Genomic DNA, 27,893 nt, shown 5'->3' on the forward strand with positions numbered 1-27,893 from the left:
AGAGACAGTCATTGGGTATCTGGGAAGGCTGGGCTCTTTCTGGCTTCGTATCTCAATACCTATTGTTAGATTTATTCACTCAGAGGGCTTTACAAGGGACTATCAGGAAAGCACAATTAGTGTTATTAAGAGGGATAAGAGGCTCTGCTGGTAGTGGGCAGCCTCCTGAAGTCCCTTCTCACCTCTTTTAGATTGTATAATAAAGACAAGCTGTAAGCTGTAACACAAAGGTTATTACCAATAAATTGCCACATTTTACTTCTTCAAGATGAGATTTATCTTCTGATGGAAAAAAAACTGGAAAGCATGGTGTTTGCAGACAAACTACAGAATTTTGTGTCTTAATGCTTCTGTTGCTGAGCTGTATGTGCTGTAGCTGAGTTACTGGAGTGTCATGTTAAAGGGAATATGTACTGGTGCTGAGGCTGCAGCTCCAGAGGGACAGAAGCACAGCAGAGCAGACTTCTTGAGCTCTGCTGGTAAGAAAAACCTGCCTGTGCTGCTGCTGTTTCGTAAATCCATTTGTCCTGTGCCTCCTGGGGAAAAAGTCCAAAGGGTGGAAGGTCGCCTCCTGGAGAAGAGCAGCAGGAAATGATGAGGAGGAAGTAGCAGGGTATGGAAGTGAAGAGCTGTGCAGGAATGGAGTGCAGTCTCTGTCCCAGCTCAGAGGCACTGCACCATGGGCCATCTACACCCACAGAGTCCAGCCAGCTGCCTTTTGTAACTTACGTCCTTAGAGAATCAGGACTGCAGTGCTAAATCCTGGGCAAGAGCAGCTTCCAGAAGCATATGATGGTTTTCTGAATTAATTCTAAAACAGCCCCAACCCCAAATCACAGTAATCTTATAATTTCCAAACCCATTACAAGCCTAATGAAGATGAGAATGTGAGATGTTCACCTAGTTGCTTACAACAGTAAATCCCATTAGAAGTGAGGAATTTTTTAACTTACTCGTGGACCGTAGCCATATTTTCTGAAAAATCCTTTCCTTAGGATTTTTTCTCCTGAGAAGCTGAGAGTCCTCAGGAACAAAATGTAAACAATAATTACCTGCTGCTGTGGAATGTGACAGGTGGATCTGTGATTGGTCTCATGTGGTTGTTTCTAATTAATGGCCAATCACAGTCCAACTGTCTTGGACTGTCTCGGTCAGACACAAGCCTTTGTTATCTTTCTTTCTTTTTCTATTCTTAGCTAGCCTTCTGATGAAATCCTTGCTTCTATTCTTTTAGTGTAGTTTTAATATAATATATATCATAAAATAATAAATCAAGCCTTCTGAAACATGGAGTCAGATCCTTGTCTCTTACCTCATCCTAAGACCCCTGCGAACACCATCACATTGGAAACTTAGACAGATTCTAAAATACTGATTATCCAGCATGAGCTGGTTCAAATACAGAACCACATTTTTAGATGATGTCATTACCACAACTAGAAAGTTTATATATAATTAGTTAATATATAATCTTGTATCTCCAAAGCTACTACTTACAGTTTTTTTACCACCTTTCTTTTCAGTAACAAAAGGTAACTCTTTATCCTGTATGCCAAGTCTTTTATTTGGAAATGGAATGCATAAAACAATGACTTGAACAGGAAAGTCTTGCTCATCTTAGACTTAAAATGTTCTAATTTTATATGCTTTATGACTATTGTAGAGAATATCATGAGGTCAGTGTCAAGAAATGCAAGACAGAAGACCAGGAAACTCACAGTATGTAAAGGTGCTAAAGAAATCTTTCTGTGTACAAAATTGAGCCAGGAAACATCAGAAATACCCAAATACGGTATTCTGGACTTTGAGAAGCTACTCTAGAAGAACCAATGACTTGGTTGTTTTGAAATGGCACAAAAAGGGAATGTGCTATATGCATTCTTTACATCAGGAAAACTTTTCACACACATTTACCTTAATGTGAAATATTTGTTTGCTTAACAGTAAAGAGCTCATTCCAAACAAATTCAAAACAGGTACAAGATACAGCAAATGCAGCCCCAGTTTTGCATAGACTTACTTAGGTGTGTTTAATGCTAAAGTCAATAATCTGTAGTTACAATTAACAGCATAAAGAGCCTTTAACATTAACAGGAGATAAATATTCACTTCAAGACTCCTTTCCATTGTCAGCAGTGTGTAAGGAGGATTTCAGTACAGGAAAGGCTGTAGTCTGTAGCAAAACACAATAGTCAGGCAAACTTCTTTATCTTTTTGGACCCAAATATTTATACATTCAGACTTTTGCAGTACCAGAACTGGATAAAATCCACTTCACCAAGTAGTTACAGACCACAGGAGCTGACCTGTATGGATATTTTCAATTCATGACAAATTGAAGTTAAACAGCCTTGCACAAACAGCATGCAATTCAATAAACTTAAGTATCATTATGGTTTATTTGTAAACTTACTGACCAAAGCAAAACTAGAATTGGAAACTAGAATTCTGCCTTTTGGATTTTTTAAATTTTTTTTTTTTTTGCTGTTGAAAGGAATGCACTCTGTATTTTCTTCACTGTTACTAAGAAACTTGCTTTTAAAAATCTTTGAAGATTTAAAAAATTTTTCTAACCATTTTTAGAGATGGTTTCTAGATATAGCTGTGGAGTTTGTATTTTGGTATAACAATTCAACCTGATTATTTTTTACAAATTTGAAAGAAACAGATCAAAATGCCTCCCTTAATGAATTTCATTCCCATGGAATACAGATTTTAAATTGAAATGTATGAATTGTTCTTTACCAGGTTATTTTTTTTCTCTGCATCATGCAGCTTGTTGAACCTGTACTTGAACAAAATAATTGTATTTGAATGATGTGTGTTTCATGTAAAAAATAGGATGGGGCAGGGAGGGAGAGAGGAAAAGACTGAGGAATTATTCCCTTTGAAACATGACAGAATTGGTCTAGTAGGTCACTGTGGTACCAAATGATGAAGAATTTAGGAAGCATTAAGAGATCTTCCCAGCATGTAACAATGATTTGCATTACATGAATACCCTCTATGCCAAGAAATCAGGTTTGTCAACAATACAGAAAGATTTCTATGAACTCGCATACATATTAAAAGAAATCATGTTACAGTTTTTTCACACCTTCATTCACTTTAAGAAAACTGAAACCCTCTGTCATATCGTAGGCCAAGAACATGGCAGAATTTGAAGTTTAACAATGCCATCTACCTTATCCTATATTTCCAACAATATATCTTTTTAGCTAGGAATTCACAATTTCTATAATTTCCATTATCTCCATTATCAAATGAGAATGATTTGTAAGTAGAATATAATCCAATATTATACCTTTTATTTTTGACAGCCCCCAGTTTGGCAATAATTCTTGATTCTGCTGTAGCACAGTGTCTTGTTATTTCAGTTTTCATAACCTAGTGGCACAGGCACCACAGTTTCAGTTCATGAGTTGTCTTAAAAACACAGATTTGGATCTTAATTACAATGGTCAGGATGCTTAGGTTTTCACTGAAGAGAAGCTGAAATGCAGGAAGTTTATATAATGTCATCTGGCAGACTGTAGACCTTGTGAGGACGAAGAGGGTCTTGAAAGAGGAGGGTATCAAAACTAGATTTTGGCAATATAGAAGATGTATTGTCCATGTAGTTCTGTCTTAAGCTTTAAAAATACTCTTATTAATAAGTTTTTCCTTCCTTAAGACCAGGTAATACACAAAATGAGGAAGAGTCCAGGGGTCAGAATTTTCTTCAGTTCTTAGTTATTCTCTATGAGCTTTTTTTTTTTAACTTTTCTTCATAAGATTCTCCATACTCATTTACTCTGCTCTTATCCACAGGATAAAGCCTGGAAGAAAAAACCCAAATCTTTAGTTACATTACAGCCTCCTATCTGAAGGAATTAAGTAGTTCTAGGATGCCTAATTTTAAAACTTAATTTATTTGTCATCATATTCTCTATTCCCATTTGGGGCAAACCCCAACATTTTTAAAGATTTGTACAGACATATCAGCTTTTTCACAATATGACTCAACCAGTTGTCTCATAACAGAACCTCTTAAGAGATGTACTAGCTCCCTTAAAGCTTGGCTGGAGTCTTTCCTCAAGCAATCCAGGACATCTGTCAAACTTGAAACCAGTGCCCAGCCCCTATCAGAAGCTGCTGACCACTTAATTTCTACAAAAATAACAATAAACAAAAATGCTTATTCTTGGAAACAAAAATACACTTTCTGTAACTTCACTATGAACAATATTTCATAAGTAGTGCATATAGCTTTATTCCCTACCTGATTTTAGTTACTCAAAGAATCTCAAACTCAACAGGTACTCAACTTACCAGAGAACCTGATAACTTGTTTTTGCAAACCAGGTAAACAGAAAGGCAGAGCAGGGCAGTCCCCCATCACACAACACCTTTCACTACTGCCCTGCAGAGCACCTTGGAGAACATGCCTCAGACACTGAGCATATGGAGATGTGGCCCTCAGCAAGGGTTAGAAGCCCAAAACTGCTAAGGTGAATACAAGCTTAGAAATTTCTCTCCTTTCCCTAACTTCAGGTATTTATGTCTCACATTTGATTTGTGGGGGGTTTTTTGTTTTGTTTTTGTGGTTTTTATTTTTGTAGGTTTTGGTTGGTTTTTCTTTTGTTTTGGTTTTTTTTTTGGAGGGTGGGAGGATTTGCGACTTCCAAATCCGGTGAAAAGAAGGATGTTGTGGGGAGGGAAAAGGGGTAACTGACAAAAATTCTGAGTACTGTGAGAAGAGGAATCTTTTTACTACTCTGTGTCATGTCCAGGATTATTGTCAGTTATGGGAAAATGGTTTAGTTCCTCTTATTTGTATTGAGATCTCCTTTACAGGGTGCCCTGCTCACCATTCCCTTTCCTAGGCATATACATAACTAACATTATCCAGCCCATACTATACTAGACATTATTATAGTGTAAAGCTTCTGCTCCAAGTCTATCCCAATCTACAGCTCTTTATAGCAACAAAAGCAACCCTCTTAATGCAACCATCTATAGCATTGTAAAAACTGTAACAAATATTAAAGGAAGTCATACCATCTTTGGTAGAGATAGACCAGGAACACAACATCATCTCTAAAGCATGCCAGCCTATGAGATGTTGGCATAGTGATGATAAAAGCAAATATATCATCGATAAAGGTGTTGAATGCCTACAGATAAAAGAAAAGTATACTTCAGTTGGCTGTGAAGAAAGGAAGTCATCAGTCATACAAAGTTAGAAGCTTCTTATATTTTTCTGTGGGAACACAGACTTCCTCCATATTTATAACAACACTTAAAAGTTATGCTGCAAAACTAATTAATGCAAACTTTAAAATGCCTTCTTTTAATGAAGACATACTGTCTACTACAGACCAGAAGTTACAAGTAAAAAGGAAGTAGGACTGTTTCAGGTAAGTGAGAGTATTGTCATGGGAGGGGAAAAAACACATACTCAATTTCAGAGAAAACTTCAAAAGGAACTGGAAAAACCCTCAGACTTTGGTTCATCCATTACTCAAATGACAAGATGTACAAAATGTCACTTCACTTTCGTTTTCTGTAGAAATTTGAGTAAAAATTTGTTAATTTATTGCTTTTAAGAAGATTAACTTAATAGCCTTGGAAAGACTTTAAAATATTTTCAGTGCTTTCCTGGAAGTAACCATGTCTTGAATAGTGGATGGATAATTTTCTACACCAATTCCAATCAACTAGGTGTACTATAGGCTCTATTTCTGCAGCAATAATGAAAAGTAATTTAACCAAAAGGCAACTCCTCTGGATTTGGCTCTTGGCTACAGGAAGGGTGTACGTATCAACTCTTACAGTGCACCAGCTCTAGTACTCATGTTGCAATAAACTGTTTCAAAAAAACAGTTTATTAAAACTCACTGAAAACATCAGGAAACAAACCCAGCAAAGAATATTCACTGTTAGGTTAACAAACTGAGTCAGTAACATGGCTCCTTTCAGTTTAGCAAGCTCTATGCTAATCCATACCATAAGAAGGGTGCAAGTGATGTAAGCACAAAACTCACTCTACAAAATGAACCAATGTTTATATGATGGAAGAAAATACCGGGAGAAAATGGGGGTGTTGGACAGGAGAGAGTTCTCTCTCCAGTTAGAGATTAGTTACAACAGGAGAGCTCTTTCTGTCAGGTCAAAACAAATCCATCAGTCTGAAGTGAATGAGGAATATGGCTGGCATTTCTCAAGCCTGTGCAAATGTTTGTCATGGAACAAAACCAAAAACCTTGGCAAGCTGGAAAAGACAGCCTTTCCAAGTCAACACCCAGCTGAGTGATCCTACAATAACAATGGGAAGAAAAAGCTAAATGCTCCATCCTTCAGGCACACAGGCAGTCTTCACAAGGCACTGCAAGTGAATGCACCAAGGCAGCCCATTTGATAGTGTTTGGAATGGATAATTTTCTTTTGAGATTACCTTACTTGAAGGTACTCTTTATTAACAATGAAACATAAAACCCACAGAAACTGGTAAGTCAGAGTTCAAATTAAGGAAAAAAGACAACAAAGCTCTCTAAAACAATGGTCACAGGTGAACCCTCAGACTCTTCTTTCCACTTGAAGTGAAGAAGAGAGCAAGCAAATGTCTAAATGAAACGTAATTGAAAACAAAAATAGACTTCATTCTCTACACACACAAGCCTTTGTTGTGGATAGCCTATGGCATCTAAACACGAACTATAAATGCTCTGTAAGAAAAGGCAAGGTTGTACTGATTTAAAGGTTATTTGCTTGAATAACCTCCCTCTGTTGTTTATTTAACTGCTGATGTCTCTGCTCAGTTATTTTCTTTGGTGAAGTAAAATTGTGAATTATTTCAGTAATATACCTTTTGCTCCCTCCTCTTAAGAAACACGCTGATTTGCCTAGTATATGCCTGAAATACTGTGTTTATTGTTATTTTTGACTCTATTTCCACATCAAACACTGCTTAGTTGCTATTCTGCTACCAGCTACATTTCAATCTGTTTCCCTAGATGCACCCTGTTTCCTTAAAACAGAAGGCACTAGAAAGTTGGACAATTGCTATAGGCTCCTAGAAATGGAAAAGCCTTTGTAGTCTCTTTAGGCGTGTATGTTTTAGTTCTTTTGTCCCATATCTTCTGTTCAGAATTGGACACCATTTCTTGAGCAGTTTTTAAACACTGCTCCTTTTAAAGTACAGATGTTCTGGATAATTGTAATATATCAGCACAGGAAAAATGAACGCATTTATGAGTGGATGCACAAATAAAAAGGGTACATAGTGATGGCATCAGGGCCTTGATGATCCCAGCACGTCCAGCCAGGGTTTCTCAGGACACAAAGATCAGGAAAACAAAGCACAGTACAAAAACTCTGATGACTGGGATTGGTGGGAAATGATAGTCAAAACACTATCACCTCTTTAGTGGTACAAGAACAAAACTAGCACAGAGTTGCTAATTGAGGGAGAACATAGGGGACGTGAGAACTCAGCAGTGGGTGTCCCTTGTTATCCATATCTGTGCATATGAGAGTTGACTGGGATACTTGGGTCTATCATCTTGGTGCCTGGGTACTATACAAACCACTTGGACACACGAATGGGTGCTTGTGTGTATGCAGCTATCAAAGGGTTAGTGAGCTGATTTGTGGTTTTAAATAAGCTCACCTTCCCCTCCAAGTTCTGGTACTGAGCTTGGCTGCAGCACTGCACTGCCTTACCAGGGCAGTCTAGGCAGTGGGGACACCACAGTGCAGCTGCTCTTCCCCCATGGAACAATCCCCCCTCACATTTGCCCAGAAGCTCACAATTACCACCCTGGCACAGAACAGTGTGTACATTACTTCAGCCTCTGGTAGCTCCTGGAACCTGCCAAAATAAGGTCTTTTAGCATTCCTAACTGTTTCTTGGCAACTATTCCTTGCCAGTGATGCATTGACACCTTCTTAAAATAAGGCATTTAACTGAGACTGATAGATTTGTCTGCAATACCAACATCTGCACTCATGCAAGACAGCTGACAGTACAAAAAGCAGAATTATCATAAAAACTAGGATGCAAGTTTTAGTTTTCTCATCATATGGAAGTCATTATGAAAAACGAAAATCAACGTGGTTTTATATTTTAAGGACGGTTGCAAACAAGTTTAGTTCTTAAAACAAAAAAAGTACTGCCATCCTTAAGCTATTTATTATTAGGCTTTTTCTTACAGAAAATAATTTTCAAAATGACTGCACACAACTTTAAATTAGAGCTTTACTTACTTTGTATGTGAAAGCCTTCCATGGTAAGTGTGCAACAGATTTCATCTAGAAATAAAAAGTATCAAATTGTAATCAAGTCTGGAAGAAGAGACTAGAAAAGTAGACCTTCATCACTTTCCAATCTTACCTTGTAGTTTACAAATAGTTGGGGCAGCATAAACAGGAATCCAAAAGCATACACTCCTGAAGATGAAATATGGAAAACAAACAAATGCACAGATGTTAACCACACGACTGTACTTCCATTAATTACTAATTTCACTCATTTTTTCCCCCTAAAGAAGGAAGATGCATCTAATTTTTTTGTTCACTTTGGGTTGATTCTTCTCCCTTTTTCAATCACTGTGATAATTTAGTAATAAGTTATTGATCTGTATTACACTGATGCAAAGGACAGCAGTTAATATTCTACTTTTGAGTCCTGGCCTTCATCTGAAAAAATATGTATAGAAAAGAGAACAGAAGGGACTCACCATTGACAAAACTGTTAATCAACCAGGAGTACCAGCTACAAATAAAGACAGTACAGTTACATTTCTCTTCAGCCAAAATTATAACACATCCTATACATCACTGTACACCACATGACTACTCCCAGAAACAGCTGTGTTATAAATTTCTCCATCACAAGAACTAAATACCTCACATCTTCCTTCCCTGGAGGGGCTCCAGAGAAGGCAGTTTAAGCAAATATACTTATCAGTCCATACAAGAAGTTTTGACAGATTTATCAACTGGTTTTATACTTTTACACACCATTTTAAGACATCTATGTTGATAATCAGGTAACTGACATGAGATATTGTGCACTGTGTATGTTAATACTGTTCACTGAAACCTGACTGTATTAAGGCCTGCAAAGATAACACTGTGTTCTAAATATTAAAGAGTCACTTAATATGGCACAGTAAGGCCTTAACAAGTACCATTCAGTGCAAACCACAACAGTAGGTATTAAAAAAAAAAAGTAAATACAAGGAATCTAGATTTTTCCCTCTTTACATCTAATAACCTTCCCAGATGTTCAATGGAGCACAATCCTAACAAAATAATGGTAGGGCTACAGACAATGACAGAATCCCATACTCCTGCTTGCAATTCTGAGAACAGCTAAGAACAGCTAATAACTGGTCACACTCTGGTTATGTAATTTAAAATTAAACTTGCACTGCTGTGTTACTGTCACATTAATAGCAACATTACAGTTGTAGCAGCATTTCAGTAATCCACAAGTATTTAAAGAATGAATCAGAAAATGCCTCCAAGATTAAAGGATAATCCACTGCTAAAATTATTTGTTCTGGCACATTTCCTTACTGATTTAACAATGGCAAGAATTCTATTATATGAATTGCCTTCACTTCCTTAAGCTGCAGCTCATAAATACCTGAAATACAGTATTTTGAAATACTAAACAAATTCAAAAATTTTGTCAGAAAAGCAGAATTTTAAAATGTTGCATATTTGTTAGCTGCTTACTAAGACAAGAACCTTTTGAAAAATATGCTTTTCTAATAGCCCAGAAATTGCCCCAGTTTCTAGTATGAGTGTTACAGCTCATTTATGCAGCAACAGCTTAAAATAACATTAGGAAAAACTACTACTGCTTGTTTTCTCCCATCCCATCTGGGTCTAAGGACTATTAAAAAATGCCTACATGTCCTCACCATGCTTGTGTTTGCAGGATTTTCCTACAAAAAAGTCTCATTGCTACACACTTGCTTGCATCTCTCCAACAAAAAATCAACCAGCTATTTTGAGTGAAAGGTGACAAGGGTTTCATTTGTTCATGAAATATTGAGTGTCCAGCTCTTGCTGAAGTATTACTATATGGCAGGAAGTTCATGGCTCTAAAGGAATAAAGGGCCCTTTCTAAAAAATGCTTTTGCTTGCTTGCCATCATAGCTATCATATCTAGGAACAAAGAAGCCTCTTGTTCAAACCAAATGATTTTGTGAAGGTTTTTGCTTCTTTTTGCTATTGGACAGGTTCAAGCACTGAATTCCTTTCATCTCTCCTATCACCAGCTGGCCCTCTGAACGTCAATAGTAGCTTTCTTCCTCCTCTTCTGATTGACATGTATGCAAGCTATTGAATTCTGTGCTAAAGTAATTATCAGGTAACCTGTGAAATACAACAGCCTGTTGCTTACAGAATGTTAAAAAAAAAATCTATATTCTTCAACTTTAGATAGGACAAGGAAGTTTCTAGTTCCTGGCCTATGCATCAAACTAACAACTGATTTCAATAACCATATAGAAAAAATGGGGAATGTTTCAATTCCTTGTAAGATCTTTACAGAGTTACAGTACCTTTTGTATTTGACATTCAGCAAGGAGTAAACTGCGCCTCCAATACACAGTGGATAGAGCAAATATGACAAGTATTTCATAGCCTAATGGATAAGAAAAATAGTTTGTTAGTTCACATTCTATATGGACAAATTTTTCATGGCATTAAATAGCCATGAAAAGAAGACAGCCACATAATTTTTTCCTGAAAATATTTTCCTATTCCCCAATGCCTGCTATAATTTCTACTATGCTTCCACTTCTAGTGGTGGTGGTGAAAATTCCAAAGCCCAATTCAGACAATCACCTCAGAGTGTTGGCACCAAGAGACAGCGCAAAGATCAGTCTCTACAAGTAGCTTCCTACTTAACACCAATGTTGTCACTTATGCTCAATTCCTTTCAAAAATCAGGAACCATGTGAACTTTCTTTCAGTAAAAATAACAAGTAGAAATAACAGCTTTCAAATTTTTGAGTGGTAATGCTTCTCAGAGCAATGCCTCAACCAGTTTCAACAACCAAAAGAACTATTTCACAGTTTCCTTTCATAAATTATCAGAATGTATCTTCACTATCTGATCATCTACACAATGATGATCCACTTCACAACTGTGAAGATGTGGAAAATACACTTGTAGAAAAAAAAGAGCAAAACAAGTCAATCAACAGGTGACATATACAGACTTTGTAGATCACAAGTCATAGGATTCCCTCTTACCTGGGCATCATATTCCTCGGTTTTCTTTTCAGAGTCATTGTATGCACCAAACTGCAACACATATGAAAATCATAATCACATGAGAACATAGGGGAAAGCATTTGCTCTCCAACTCTCTACATTAAGCAGGTAACAAAGCTTTTATAAGCTTCTGTATAGGAGAGTCATATATTAGTCCTGTGCAGCCTACTAAATATGGTGTAGGCAAAAAGATTAAATCTTAACCTCATATTTTATACCAAACTTCCAGGATTTCTTTGCTTAGAGAAATGCCGTTGAAACAGCAGAATTCACAAAGCAAAACCAAAGTCAAGTAGCTAGAAATTTGTCAGATACAGGAAGCATTTATGAAAAACCATAACCACGAAGAGGTCATGGATTATCATTGTTATGGATTACCTCCACATGTCCAGAAATTCTGCGTGCTTCAACACAGTTCCTTGACATAGGAACAAGCAAAGCCACCAGTCACTCCAGACACAGACTTTAAGCAGCACAAAACCCCAGCACTTCTTGTGCAGAAATACTGAATATTAGACAACTGTTTCTTCTGCCAGCAAGATAAACTTTCAGTGTAGACTGCACTTTGCCACTGCAGGTTCTGTAATCTCAGCACTTCATTTTACCCAGAAGAATCATCTAAGAGTGTACTGTCCCCAGAACATGCCATATCTTCTGTTAGTTCCATAATGGAAAAGTTACACTACCGGTTCATGAAAAAGCCAGTTTCTTATTTCAAAATATGACGTCACTTAAGTGTGCCTTTCCAACACAGTGGCAGCAGCACAGCCCACCTATAAAGATTAAGCAGAACTGACAGAAAAGTTCTGAAGTTTCTTGCACCATAAATACATACAAATAGCTGCTTCTTCTAAAGAACTCAAAGAAAGAAACAGGTTTGCAAATGCTCATCCTGCTATTGGACTAAGCCATTCATAGAGAGATGTATACGGGAAACTTCTATAATTAAAAAAAATTCTTCATTTCACTAGAAGTCAAGATGCACGGTAACCTGGAAACAGATGGATGACTCAAGAGTGTAATCATTAACAGAGCAATGTCTACTATACCTGAAATTTGGGTCTCAAACCTTGCCACCTGATTGTCATTTTCAAGGCCTTCTTCACCTTCCAGAGCTGTGATTAGCAAAACCAAAAAATGCACATAAAAGATTATTATACAAAGGAATATCTTATGAAGGATTCCAGATTACCTATTTTAATCACCCACTGCATAAAGCAGTAGCATCCTGATTGCAGCACACACTGCCTGTGTCTACACAAACCAAATGCAATGTAATCTAACAAGTACAATGTTGTGAGCCTGCACTATTACGTCTCTTTATCAGATGATGTAATTTAAGTGAAGTAATGTAGTGTTCCAGGATATCTGAATGGTAGTGCCTAAGTGGGGTTAGCACCAAGATGAACCCCAGGTCAGGCATTTAGAAAATTCCAGTAGTCATTTGCCAAGCAAGTTTTTTTCTGTGCCTTTGATGAAAGTGCCTCAGAACTCCTAACAGGGATTAAGCTGGCACTTATATAGTCATTACATTTCAGTAGTGAACTACAAGCAAAAATCAGCGAATCTGCTGAATTATTTGGTTACTTACTGTACAGCTGTAACAGCCTGACCCTAACATAAACCTGAAGTTTCAGTTCACCTGAAAATTTACTCATGTACCCACACTGCTATACAGATTTGACAACTTAGGCAATGCAGGTCCCCAGGAGAGCTGCACTCCCTGAAGCTTTTTGTGGACAAAGTTAATTTGCTTAACTTTAGATACACCAATATTCTCTTCTCACCCACCATATATTCCAGACAAAAAAAAAAGGGGAATAGTGTAACGACAATCCTTTACTGTTATCTTTGGTACAAGTGAGAAAATAATTTCTTACAGAATCAATTCAATGTCACTATTAGCACTGCATGAGAAACAGGAGTTAAGTCCAAGTTGTGAAAAAGCTCTTCCTAGCAGACAAATTCCTCTGAGATGTACTGTCACTGAGATTGCTGTCACTTTGAGACAGCTGTGCTACCTGCAACCCACTGACTAGATGCAGACTTTTGGAATCATGCACACAGGCAGCACTCTCCTCCTTGTCCTCCTTCCCCAATCACCTCAGTCCTGGCACTGTCTGTGGGCACACAGCCTGCTCTTTGACAGTGCTTCCATGCAGGCTTGTTGACATGGTTATACTTGCTTGGCCAGGAGTGAGGCCTCCTGGGTGATGTGATAAGTGGAACCTCAGCATCACTGTGTTTGGTTTCTGCAATATCAGCTGGCCCATCCCAGAAAAAACAGATACTTCCAGTTTAGTTATTTGATGAAGGGACACCATCTCCTCTGTCACTGAAAGCCAAGGACACGCAAGCTACACCAGAATTTTCCAGTAACTAGTTTAGCATTATTTTTCTACTATAAACTGTGGATGTTGCTGCATATACTGGTATCTGGTGCTACAGCTTTAAGAACTCACCTCAATCACTGCACCAACGCCTGCTGGGATCAGTACCAATAAACTTGTTTGTTCATCCAAAAGGAAAAGAAATATTACCACGGTACTAAAGCACCGCCAAAGCACTAGACAGAAAACATGAAAATGGAAGGCTTATTAATATTTAAATGAACAGCTGAGATGACAGAAGACTGATGGTCTATTTGGTACAATTCTGTCTTACACAATTTAGGTATGAATTTCTTCTGTGTACATCTTGATATATCTAGTAGTCCTAGAAACAGCCAATGATCTCTAGGCAAATAGGGAACAAGAACATTTTATGCAATCCTTATCACAGGAGATGAACAAAAATTGGAACATTTAATGAAGATTTCTGTACTGAAGCAATTCAGCAATATGTGAGTACAATTAGGAGCTACATTCATTATGCTTGTCTCCTGGAAGCTGAAAGGCTGTGGGATAATATAATGTCAGTATTTGAGACTCATTTATTGTTTGTAAATGTTAAAAGTCTTTTGAATTTGACTTTACTGAGACTCAAATCTGGCAGCTGACTCTTATTTCTGAAATTCCATGGACGGTTTTGAATTTTTATAAGCACTTTGGCATACACATGCCAAGAGCAGTACAACTGCTTTAAAAAAACAAATGCACTCATAAAAATGATAGATGGATTCTCCACATGATAAAGCATGTTGTTCATCATAAATCAGAATGCCCTTCCTGCCCGGTATTGATGTTCCTTACTTGTTTTAATCTATCTATAAATATGATAGAATTAGGAATAGTCTCAGAGGTCAAGTGACTCCAGGTTTACAATTTTGCTTCATAATCAAGATTGGATAAAAAGCTATTCATCTGTTTCTAGAAGGCTTGGCAGGATGTCAGATCACTATGTTTCTCTCATCTTTCCTGTACACAAATCAAGTCAACCCTCCCATGCTCTCCCCCTCCCCCCACCCCAGGAGCCTCTATTGCTCCTGTTTACATCAAAGCCCAAATCAAGCAAGAGCATTACAATACAGCACTTTCCACCCACAAATATTTTGGAACCTGTAGTTATCTACAAGGAACACAAGGGACTTGCAGAACAGCATTACTCATGAAAGCACATTCTCTCCACCCACAGAACTTTTCCTGCTCTTCATTCTTTTCTCAAAGTACTTCTCTATTCCTTCAGCAAGGAAAACATGGTAACTGACTCACTATTAATCTAATTCCCAATTCCAAGACAGTCAAACCTCAGTAGTGACACAAGTGCTTGAATTCAAGTGATACCTGAGCACAGAACTAACAAAGTTAGACCCATCTGTGTAGCCTGTTAGCCATCTCTTTGTACACAAACCATCTCATTTGGCTATCTCTATAAACCTACAAAGTGTTAACTTAGAGCAAGACTGAAAACACACACCATAAAATAGACAGCACATAGACAACACTTTGCATTCTAGTCCATACCTGCTTTTGTAGACATCCCAATCATGCTCCTCTTTTTCTTCCAAAAACTGATGTCATTTTTAAATGCAAGGAAATCAAAGAGAAGCTGCGAATAGGCAGAAACATACTCATTTGCTCATTTGAAACATACACTAATGAGAGACTGAAAATGCTAACAATGCATTCAACATGGTACTAAAAAAACCCCATTTTAGAAGCTTCAGAAATGAAAATTAAGACTCACAAATAAAACCTAAAAAGAAAAGTTGTAGAAGCCCAGGCTCTAAAAGCAATGTAAAATGACAGGATGAATTTCAAACACTACCATTGCAATGCTGCCCAGATTAGTGTCCTGTAAAGCAAGCCAGAGACCCAATACAGGATAATTCATCACTGAGGGTGAAGAACAAGGACCTTGAGGAACCACACACCACAGGGACAAGCACAGTAAATTAAACTAAAAATGCTCAGTATTGGATTGATAGTCAATTTACATTTGCTTAATATCAAAAGTTTAGAAAAAAAAAAATCCTACAATACAGCAAGGCAGGTTTCCTCTGTATTTTGTCACTAAGTTGACCTAAACTTCCAGGACATTTTAGAATTCAATTTATTTGTAGGAAACTTTTTTATTTTCTTCAGTATTTTCATTCAGTATAGTTTTTGGTATTTCCTTTAAGCCTTCAGTGTCTAAAAAAAAAAATCAAACACAGATTCCAGAAATTCTTGGGTCAGTAGATTTTAATGAGGAAATTTTCAGTTGTTTTTGTGGGGTTTGTTTGTTTGTGGAAGAGGGTTGTTATTTGGGGTTTTTTTCTGGTTTTTTGGGGGGTTTGGGGTTTTTTATTATTTGGGAAAATGATACACAAAAGAAAGAAGTATCAGAAAAGCTTGTCCTAGTCTACAGATACCTTGCAATCTGATGATCAGAGTGGAAAAATTAAATTACTAGGCCATGGAAGTCTAAGGCTTTCCAAACAAGTTAACTGCGTGCAATGTAAGTATAAAGAAATGTAACATTCCAGGCAAGTTCTTATCTCTCCCAGAGTATGGGAACTGTGTTGAGTGTAACTGTAGATTACAAAAACATTCCCAGTGTCTAAAAAAAGTTGTTCATTAAAATCAAGGTTCAGATTTAAGCCAGTGCTAAAAAAGGGACAAACGAAAACAAAAAAAATAATCACGAGCACTCCACACTTTACAGGAACATTTCTGGAAGCAATTTCAGAAAATATCAGCTGATCTAAATTTCTGCAGGGATTAGAAGTCAGAGACTCAAACCCTAATACAGGTGCCCCAGCTATGCTACTGCAGTGATGAACCTTGTGAGAAGTCAACAAAATTTAAACCAATGTTGACAAGCATATTAATTCTAGGGGCTTTGGTTCAACTACAATTGAAAAAAAGTGATAATGAAGGTAATGTTTTATATTTCAGTCAAGACTGTTAATTTCTGTATAATTATCTCAAATGTCTGCCTTATTTAAGGTTTTTATATTAACTCTGTATTGGAAATAAAGCTGACTTTTGTACCAGATAATGCTTCCACTGCTCTACTGAAATTACTATTTTCAAGAATAATTCTTAATAAATGGAACACCTGAAAGTCAGACACACCTCCCCCATTTTTTTTCCCCCCATATTATGTACTGCCTAAAAACGAAAACCACTTACATGGAACGCTGCTACGAAGAATGTCAAAGCCAGAAAGTACAAGTTAGTATCAACAAAAATTCCTTTTACTTCATCTGCATCCTTTTCTGAAAACCCTACAAAAAAGAACAAGTCATTGTGCAAGAAGTACCTGACAGTTCATTGCTGTTATGCTCAAGTCCAGCGTGAAAGGAATCTAATGTCACCTGCACAAGTTTTGTTAAGGAATCATAAATCCAAAACATGATGGAAGCTTTATAGGTAAAATCCTAATCTACCTATATTTTGACAAATTATTTGTCTTGCCCAAGCCCAAACCCCACCAGTTACAAGCCTTTGACTTATGTAATTACAATGTGTTTTGTAATGTGCCTTTAACATGTTGTGTAATTACAACCTAAGCTGACCACCTGACAGACAAATGGGAAGACACATTAAATCATTTTGGCTGAGCAGGAAGTAAAAAAAAAGGTTTTACAAATTGACCTCTGAACTTTAGTTTGATACATAGGAAGAGTGAGCTTCACATCAAAAGCTGAAAAATAAGAAAAGGACTACACAGCAACGGACAACGAAAGTCAGTGAGAAACATGGCCATAGATGCAACATTATGATCGAAGTCCACAGTTCTCAGAAAATATGCAATGTTGCATTTATGGCAATGGTGCTTGAGTGCAGCATCAACTTACTTTGCCATCACAGCAAGTACATGGCCATTCACAAGTGATTTTGGAGTTTTTCTACTAATCTGACTGCTCCAGAAATTATTCCAATAAGAAAATTTGTTTCACTATCTACATATGTAGGGGGAACAAGCAGCACCTTACACAGGCCTTTTTTCCAGGCACAGGAGGTACACTCGGGATGAGAGGTCTTGATATCTGTGTCTATCACACAACAACCAAGGCATGGAATATGAAAACTTCAATTCTGAGGAGGCTCACAAAAAATTATGAAGAGGTGATGGTGGACAAATGCCCTCCACAAACTCTGAGCAAGCAATTACTTGACTCTTTCACGACAGTTATGTTTAGCAGACATAACTGTCTTTAATTTAGATATGCCTGAACTAAGGAGAAGCAGTTGGATTTTACTTAGTATGGCCTGCCTGTGTTTCTCTGCAGATATATGGCTACAGTGAGCAGCTGTGTATACCTTATATCAAAGCCTATGTACCACTGATCCAACTTTTCTGTTCCAGGATGATAGGGATAACCCATGGTGAAAATGCTCTTCTTGACTATGTCCTCCAATGCTTTTACAGAGTACTATCCAAATAAAATTCATTTTAAAAATGGTTAATTCACCTCTGTATTCTTGTTCCCTATCACATGTCAACATATATTTTTATCTTTAACTTAAGGTGAATCAACACAAGGTTTGTAGCATTAAATCTCTTCACCAGCTATCCAAAAAAAAAATATCATCTATGTACATAAAAGAAACAAATTAAGGGGTTATTTGTGGTTTCTTAGCCTAAAGTCATTAAAGGTAAGCATACCAAATTGCTGGAGGGAGTACACAGCATCCTGCATATGGATCCAAAATCGGAGTTTTCCAAGAGATATTTTGTCATATGACACTGTAAGAGGTAGCTCTGTTGTTGAACGATTTATAACCTGCATTTCAAAAAGAATGTTTCATCTTTAACAGCAGAAAAATGGTAACAATTACTTCCATTAATATTTTTTAAAATCAAGAAAGTGATTGTATCACACTATAATTTAATCACACAATTTTATGAACTCAGTTTGTCATTAAAAGGGAATAAGATCTTGGACTTCTATATCATGCTTGAAGTCTTTGTGTTTTTTCCAGGAAATGTTAAATTAGCAGTTTGTTCTGTTCAAGTTCCTATAGCAACCTCACTGTTCCTGTATACAAATGCCTCTGAGATGGCAGCATAAAGTGGGAAACATGTGCTTAAGATAACTCTTTTGACAGTTCTTCTCTGAATGTACATGCTAAGATTACCTAAACTAGAATATTATACAAAAACCCCAAAAAACCCAACAAAAAATTGTATCCCAAAGGCCACAGTCAGAAATTTACTTCATTGAAGCTGATTTTGAGAGAAATTGAAAAGGTGGGGAAGAAAGATGATGCCACTAGCTCAGACTAATGAAAACACCACAGCTAAAGTTAAGTAAGATAACTTTGGGATCTGGAGTGTCACAAAAATTTTCTTTCTGCACCCCAAAAATTAAATCTCTGCTAATCCTACTGTATCATCTACATGTTACTTAAGCTGAAAAAACAAAAGTCTTAAATTGCCTCAGCTCCTTCTGCATGACAGCTATCCTTGCCCACCTCTCAAACAGGTTTAAAAACACCACAAAAAGCCCCTTGTCCTCTAAGATGTTAGAATACTCAGCAGCTATCTCAGCTATCTCAGAACATGTTCAGGCAGTCTGTTTTACATTTCCAAGGATAGCCCAGGATGACAGATTGGCAGGCACTCTTTGCAAGAGTTCAAGATCAGCTGCTCCAGGCTCCTAATTACTCCCTGTCATAATTCCCATCTCAGACCTGCTACTCTACTCTGCATCTGTTTCTACAGTAATTAGTTAGCTGACACCTGACTGAGGTGAATGGGCTTCTGATTCTTGTGACACAGAACATGGCTTTAGGCTCCCCACCTATCATTTAGATGTTAACTGCGGGCTACATTCATTCTCCCATTCACTCTTTCCTCCAGTGAGTACAAACAAATCTCAACTTCACCACCCTCACAAGACTCTGTAAGCTTTTCAGACAGGGACAGATCATGCAGGCACATGAAGGACAGGAAGGGAAGCTGAGAAAGTTTTATGAATACAGCAGAGAGAAAAGCTTGAGAAACTAGAACAGTGTCAGGGATCTCTGAACTGAATGAAACAAAAAATCAAGTGTGGTTACAGCTGACTGTAGAGAATGCTGGCAAGATTCTACAGCCATTTTCCAAAAGCCATATGAACATCTTTCACACTGCTTCTCTTTTTCAAAGGATTCCTGTAATTCAGTTAGTCTAATTTCAATTTCTCAGTCTATCAAAGAGAGTGTTAACATTTACAGCAGAAAGGGAAAAGAAATTTTATCTGTGGAGGATGGACAAGAAACAAAAATTTTGCAAATGCCTGGGTAAGCAGCATGTGGCAAATGCACTCTGCACAGACAAAGAATTACTATGGAGGAATTAGGGGGACTGTAGGGAGGAAATTGGATTGCAACAGAAGACAGAGATGGGAATTGTCCAACCCCAAAAGCAAACTAAAATAAAGGTAAGATTAGAAGAATGAATTCTTTCTTAACAAACAACTTAAAACCCACAAGTGGTGCCTCACAACCTCAATGTGAGTGTGATGGTTGTTAAGCCTTTGAAAGCTAGGAATGACCAAATCCCTGCAATACACCTACTGTTGCAGTATGGCATCAGAGCATCATTACTTCTAGCACTCTACTTAATCAATACTACAAAACAGTGTGCAAACACTGCAAATAAGTTCAGTGGTACGAATTTTAAAATTATCTCTTTAATAAATTCTGTGCAATCCCAAACCCACAGCATTCAAGCACGTTAAGAACATGAGGAACACATAATCTCTAGACTGCAGTACTCACCACAGAAGACCTACATCTTGATGAAAATGAGAGTCAGTTAACAATCTACACAGCCCAGCACAAGCAGGAAAAACACATCTTCAGCTCCATGATTTTAGGTCAGGAATAGAAAACAGATACTGTCTGTGCCCCTATTTACACTCAAATATTAACCTGGCTCCACAAAAGCTGTACCACCTTCTCGCCTTATTCATGCCTGCTCTTCACTTACTGCTTACTCTCTTACAGAATGTTTACTACAAGACCACTCTTTCTGCAGGGCTTGAGAGCACTTTGGCCAATCACTACTGAGACATCACACAAGCCAGTGCTGACAGGGAAGTTTGCAGGTTTTAGTGGAATAGTCTTTGCAGCACTTCCCAGGATCTTTAATGACTTTCTAAGGCAGTGAGTTACAACAATATTAACTGTGACATGCATGACAACTGCAGGAATGTCATTAGTAACATGGGAATACTGAATTTATTTGTAAACAGGGTACCTGACTTGACCAGTTAAAAGTTCACATGAATGTACTGAACTGGACTGGATAAGCACTGATAAAACTTTAAACAAAGGACAATGATCACTAACACAGACATTACAAATACATATCTAAAAAAATACTGGACAAAACAATCTGCTGTCAAGACTTGTAACAAATGCTCAGGAGTTTATTTTGCTGTACAAATCTGGGGTGGAAGGGACACAAAATTCTAAAGATTCTCTTGAACACTAAGTAACAAAACCCTTTCTCTGAGCTAAAGTAATGAATTGGAGAGACAATTTTAAAGGTTTATGGGAAGTTTACATCTACAAAGGCTTTCAACTAGAAGGTGCATAATTCAGATGTGCTCATTTAACAGTTTTGAGGCATTCCCCAAGACTGCTGTTCTCAGTAACTCCAAGTACCAAATTCCAGTCAAGGCAAAAAGAACTGCAAGGGTTAACTACGAGCTGCTAAGATCAACATGATTTAGCTACATGGGACTGCCATGTGTAACCTGTAGCAAAGGAACTGCATGATTTCCTACATGATAAGAGTTGGGCAAAAACCGAATACAGAAAATTCTTTTTTTTTTTTTTTTTTTACTGCTGGAGTGACTGAATACTAAAGCAGGTTGCCCATACAGGCTGTGGTCTCTCCATCCTTGGATATAACCAAACCTCAACCGGAAAAGGTCTTGAAAAACTCACTCCACGTGATCCTACTCTAAGAAGAGGCATTGGACTAGCAATCTCCAGAAATCTCATCCAACTTTTACTTAAGTTTCAAAGTACTGATTTATTTAAGTGCACAAAATCATTAGATGTATTGTGACACCAAACTTTCAGGTGCTCAGGTTAGTCTAACATGATAGACAGCAGCACCAAGAAATTTACTCACATCTTAATTTTGAGGAGATAAGAGAATAGCTACTGACTTATCTCAAGTGTAGCTCCACTATCAGCTGTGGATATTGTCAATTTGCCTAGAAGGTATGAGAATCTACTATTAGGGAGTCAAACTACTGAAGAAACTGGTCCTGCCACTACTGCTGCTACAGGGATGTCCTCCATATCCACCCAAAAGGCAAAAGCAACGGAATCCAAACATCTTTGGTGGAATAGAAGACTGACAGATACTCCTGCCAGAGAGAAGTCTCAAAACCCAGATCCAGCTTCTGCAATTACCACATTAGGTCACATTAGGTTAAATGGTCATTGAGTCCTTTTGTGCATTTATACTTCTTCATTACAGCAAACAACCTATGAGAAAATCTTAAAACAACATTGAAGATTACTGTTAAAACTGTTAAATGTAATTAAAGGTATTCTATTACTCACCATCAAATCTTTCACTCTGTTGCTTAGCTGATCAATAAATAATATTGGAAGGTAATGCACTGTCTTCCCCAACTGAACCCTAGGATGTTTAAACATGGATTTTATAACTGTAGTGATCTAAAAAGAAAACTACTTTTATTCAAATTAGCACTCATTCATCACTTTCAAATCTACCCATGTAGAAATGTCCCACCATCTTTTCAAGCACATTTTCTTTTAACACACAGCAAGAAATTAGCCACTAGTCCAGAATCAATTTTTCATTGAAAGATACAGGTATTGAAAAATTTTGTTTGTTTTCACTCTTCTGTAGAAAGACAGAATAAGCAAATAAAAATACAAGTTAAATCGGTTGTGATGATGCTGAAGCTTTTGAATGACCAAGGGAAATTTAAAAGTCTGCGGAAGAGAAACATGCTGAAGTTTACTGCCATATATTTGTGTCCTTTGTTTCAAATATCCCCCTCCTACTGCGACCATGACACCCCCCCACCATCTCCCCCACTCACTGGTGCCTGGCACAACATCAGTCTCATGCTCTTGCCCATATGGGACCATGAATGTGATGCTGGCTGATGCACAAATGAGAAGGTCAGATACTACTGCAGGGACTGTACAAGGAGCAGAAATCTTCTCTGCCATCTACAGAAACTCTCATTTGGATTGCTATACCACCTCATCAACCTGCATGAATCCAATAATTACTTCCTAGCCTTCAAGCCCTCTATCAAATTGGTTACTGTAAAGTTATTTAGTAAATTATGACCTACATGCAGTTGCTATGTCAGCATCTTGGAAAATTATTTAGCCCAATACACTAACAGAGACAAATTCTTCAAGTCTTCACTAGAAAGGCAGTTAGGTATTTACACTGTGATGTTCTTGGTAAAAATCTATGGAGTAGCATCATGGAGATTCTTAAAGCCTGAAAGTTGAACTTGAGCTGTTGACAAAAGAAAAGAGTCTCCATGCATGTTAAGAGACTGCACACTAAATGCACAATGTGCAACAGTAACACAGAAAAGGACTAAATTGAGGCTCAGAAACAGTGCTTGGTTATTTAACTGAAGTGATTTGATTTCTATGTAGTAACTATGATTAAAGCTATCGTTACTGAAATTGCAGCCAGTTATTTCATATCAAAACTCTTTTCCTGTATAATGCCATAATTAAACATCACTGATGCAAATCAACCAGAAAAAACTACCTCATCCATCAACCCCAGTCCAACAACCCCTTCTTGTTATGGTTCTACCTATTCTGGCTGGAAAGCTATCCCAGAACCCGGGGGTCTGCTGGTTAACCAACTACTTCTGGATTTATGAGGGTCCTGGTAGAGAAAGGCATCAACATACAGCAGCACAAGCCTGTAGAGCATTACTTATATGCTTGATACTGGAAGTGACTGAAGCAAGCTGTGAGCAGAAGCTACTGCCTGCACCTAGAGGCCTAAAAACCCAGCCCTGTTTGTTAGAATTTTCTTCAGGAAAATGACATAACATAGGAACACACACTATCCAAGTAAAATAAAGCGAATCATAAAGGGAGAAAAAAAGATTTCCTAGGAGATCAGCTGTACCACTTCAGCACTTCCAGTTTGTGCAAGTAACTTGCAGGTGAAGGAAAACTGGAAAGGGTCATGGGATGGCAATTGCTCTGAAGGCCAGAAGGACAACTGGACAACAAATAGGTTTGAGGTCTGCTATAGCATTTTACCTGTGTCTTTGTAGTCCTGCTTTGCCTTACTATAGTAACTCCACACAGAAAAAGTATTGTAAACTCTGAGCTGTCCAGGAACCAGGTATGTGCAGTAAGGCTTTCTAGTACATAGTATCTTAGCAGCAATTTGTCACTACCAAAATGCAAGCATTAAGAGCATCTGCCCTTGTCTCTAGGTGCCAATTTAAACATAAAGTACTACAGAAGATCAAGGAAGATTTTTGAAGAAATGTGACATAAGTTTATAAATACCATATCTGACAAAATTAAGTCATCAACTTACATTTTCATGTAGCGGTGAACATCAGCAGGGAGCGATGATCCATCAAACACAAAATCTTCCACCATGACATTTAAGGTTAGTCTTGATCTCCAGTGAGAGACTGGTTCATCCAGGGCATTGGGCTGCTTTTCTGCTTCAATTTGCTTAAAAAAAAGAATAAAAATGCATACTGCTAACCAACACAATTTTGAACAAGCTAATAATCTAACTCACAGAATCCAGAGGGTCATTAACTATATCATAAACCAGAAGCCTGCTAAGAAACAATTTACCTTAATTTTGACAAGATCAAGTCTTTTGCTCAAATACAACAGAATGGATTTTAAAGGGCCACCACAATCTGACACTGAAAAACTTCAGTGTCCATTCACAGCCTTGTTCATCAAGAAGGAATATTCATCTAATTAACCTTCATACCTTAGGATTGTGGATACTAGTGAGAAGAAATCACTTTGAAATCAGGACGAAACAGTAATCAGATGTTACTTCAAAACAGTCAAAAGGATGATCAACCAAACATTATCTGTTTGTCTTCATATCTTATTCTACTATTTTACAACAGCAAAGCATATTATTTCAAATGAATTCAATTCACTATAGAAAGCAGCACCATGCTGCTACAGAGCAATACAGTGTTTCTACCAAAAGCAATGAATCCTTGAAGTGATTACTGTTAACCAGGATAGTATTTAAACAACTAGCCAGCATTTTAAAGAGCTCTGCATCTGCTCTGCTGAGTGGTCTGCTATTAGCAAGATAATTAAGAAGAGGATTTTGATTTTTTTTTCTGTTTTATCATCCTTAGTTTAATGATGCAAGCACAGCAGATACTAACACCAGAAATGGCTATAAAATAAATTCCTTATTTTGCAGATGCTCTTCCATAGATGGGACACACACCTACCTGTGTGGCTGATTCACCAGTGAGCAAATTAATCTCTTCTGGTTTGGGGATCATGTACGTGGTCAGAGGGCTTACTATATGCACCTGCTTACCATCCTGCCAAGGCAAAATGCCAGCATGGTGAAGAAATACAAATGCATATAATGTGCCATTATTTCGGGTTTTCTTTGGTACAGAGACATTCACTGTCCTAAAATACAAAATAAATATATTATGAGATGACATAGCACATGCTGAAATATTTCACTATTACTAGACACAATTACTTCTGGCTAACATGTTCCATAGCTGGATGGGGTAATTTTTTATACAATATATCACAATATACGCATTTCCAAAGATTTACTATTATATTAAGATAGTTTAACCTTTGTCCACTCCCAACTTTATTGCCCTAGATAACATAGGACTGCATCAATTCTTTTGTTGCTTTCCTCTACTGATAGGTCACAGGGCCAAAATTATGACAGCACTTGCAAAAAACCAGCCTTCGTGTGCTGAAGATGCATCACAGATCGTATACACGATACAAAGTTTAAAAAGAAAATCACAAAGTTTTGCCACACACTTTGCATTAATAAAGTAACTTCTCAGCTAAGGCATGCCAAGCAGAGAACTCTAAACTGGAGCCCCAAACCATGAAGTCACTCCCCTTGTATTAGCCAAGAAATCATCCTACTTGCACCCTTGCATAATGCCTCCTCTATTCCTGTAGAGGAATACACCTTATTCTGCTCTGAATACTTTCAATAGCTTAGCAGAACCTGTCAGTAAAACAATTCTTATAAGGTCTGTCAGAGAAGAAGTTCAATATGACCTAAACTCTAACCAAGTTTTTTAGTCACAGAAAATGAAGAGAGTGAAATAATCTTGGAGACTATGATAAGAGAGTCAAGAATGGGGCAATTATTTTAAACAAACAAAACGAAAGTGAGACAGCAAATCTGAAGACAAAACAAGTAGTTCCAGTAATTTTTATTGTTCAGAGGCATATGCAGAGTGTAGTGTTCTATTAAAAAATTTCTATAAGGGCACAGTCTTGGCACCAATATTGCTTCAGAAGATCTCCAAACCCTAGACTATCAGAAAATAAGGTTTTCTCATGTGATTTTTAGTAGACAAATAGTTATGGAAGAGCATGTTGCTAAAATACATGAAAGGAGAATGTGGCTTGACATCTAAGTCCTGTTCCAGGACTGAAGCCACAGCAATTAAGGACAAAACAAAACGTGTAGCCACTGTCCTACCTATGTGATTAGGGGCAAGTCTCAAGCACTTCTAGGTACATTTGTCTTTAGATTTTCTCAATGGAAAGTAAATTTTACTATTATGAGCAAGGCACACTTCTGCAAAACATTTGCCTATATGGCTGAGAACAGCACGCTGATCCAAGCTAACCAATAGTGAAATCTACCTTGGCTTCATGCACACTTCCATCCATGTAACTCCTAGGTAGGATGCACACTTCAGAATTCAACAAAGAACTCTGATACCTTGGATACTACTAGACCAGATCCTTACCTTTCAAATTTGGACTCAATATCAAAATCCTCCACATTCAAAACGAGATCTATATTACTCTCTGCACCAATGCTTGACCGGGTGGTAGTGTACACGCTTAACTGAAAGCAAAACACAGCACAGAGAAATTAAGAGTATGGAAATAAATTAATGCATCTCTATGTTCAGAGTACAGGACTGTCTTTGAGCTTCACTAATTCTCCCAGTTGCAGGAAGGCTGTATACATAGGGAAAGAAAATAGTGTTAAAAAAAAAAGTCTTTCAGCTCCTTTTGGGGACAGAAACACAGCCAGCCACTAAATACATCTTAATGGGATGACCTGTTCTGGAAGTTGAAGGAAGTGGAGCCATTTCAGAGAACCAGAGATCCTGTCAATAAAGGAAAGGGTCTCTGTCAGGGCTGGAAAGGACTTCTGGAGATCACCTTGTCCAATGCCCCTGGCAAGGCAAGGGTGACCTAGAGCAGGTAACACAGGAACACATTTAGATGGGTTTGGAATGTCCCCAGACAGGGAGATTCCACCTTCTCCCCAGGCAGCCTGTTCCAGTGCTTTGCAACCCTCAACATAATGAAGTTCTTCCTCACACTGAAGTGGGAGTTCTTGTGTTTTGGTTTATGGCCATTACTCCTCATCCTGTCGCCAGGCACCACTTAGAAACCTGGCACCATCCCCTTGGCACCCATCCTCTCACATATTTATACGAATTAATGAAGACTTCTATAAACTAAACAGGCCCAGCATTTCTTCCGCAACGCTGCTCTAACCAGTACGTGTGTGACAGCAGATATACGAAATCAATACAACACACGAAGCCAAGCCCCACCCGCGCACCAGCCAAGGGAACTCTCCGCAAGGCCCAGCACTGCCGAGAGGGCCCGGAGGGAGCAGGGACGGGGGGGAAGCGGGGTCAGAGGGCACGGACAGGGACAGAGGGCAGGGGCGGTGCCTCGGGTGGCGCGCCGAGGGCCTCGGGCGGTGCCCACCCCGCTCACCTGAAGCTTGGGCCTCCGAGCCAAGTAGGGCCACACGCATCCCCCGGCCGCGCCGTCCGCCGCCGCCGGGCAGGGCCGCGTGTAGACGATGCCGTACATGACCCAGCAGGTGTGCGCCACGTACACGGCGAACACGCCCACCACCAGGCTGGTGAAGGAGCTGCGGCTCAGCATGGTGACAGTGCCGATGGCGATGGCGGCGGCCACCCCCGCCCCCCGCCGCAGCCCCGCTCGGGATCCGCCGCCGCCGCCGCT

General features: G+C 38.3%; 1 protein-coding gene across 1 annotated transcript; it reads right to left on the reverse strand.

Annotated features, from left to right (window-relative positions):
- Positions 1-1,539: 1,539 nt before the first annotated feature.
- On the reverse strand, positions 1,540-27,893 carry CLPTM1L (CLPTM1 like). The gene is made up of 17 exons (XM_054632145.2): positions 27,639-27,893; positions 26,645-26,745; positions 25,124-25,313; positions 24,220-24,362; positions 22,218-22,296; positions 18,313-18,430; positions 16,833-16,927; positions 15,180-15,264; positions 13,740-13,843; positions 12,327-12,392; positions 11,257-11,307; positions 10,560-10,642; positions 8,721-8,755; positions 8,375-8,430; positions 8,248-8,292; positions 5,041-5,156; positions 1,540-3,818 (listed from the first exon to the last, which is right to left on the reverse strand). Exons 1-17 carry the CDS (start codon positions 27,810-27,812, stop codon positions 3,740-3,742), a joined length of 1,620 nt encoding a protein of 539 aa, XP_054488120.1. The 5' UTR covers positions 27,813-27,893; the 3' UTR covers positions 1,540-3,739.

This window comes from Agelaius phoeniceus, chromosome 1, assembly GCF_051311805.1.
Source record: "Agelaius phoeniceus isolate bAgePho1 chromosome 1, bAgePho1.hap1, whole genome shotgun sequence".
NCBI lineage: Eukaryota > Metazoa > Chordata > Aves > Passeriformes > Icteridae > Agelaius > Agelaius phoeniceus.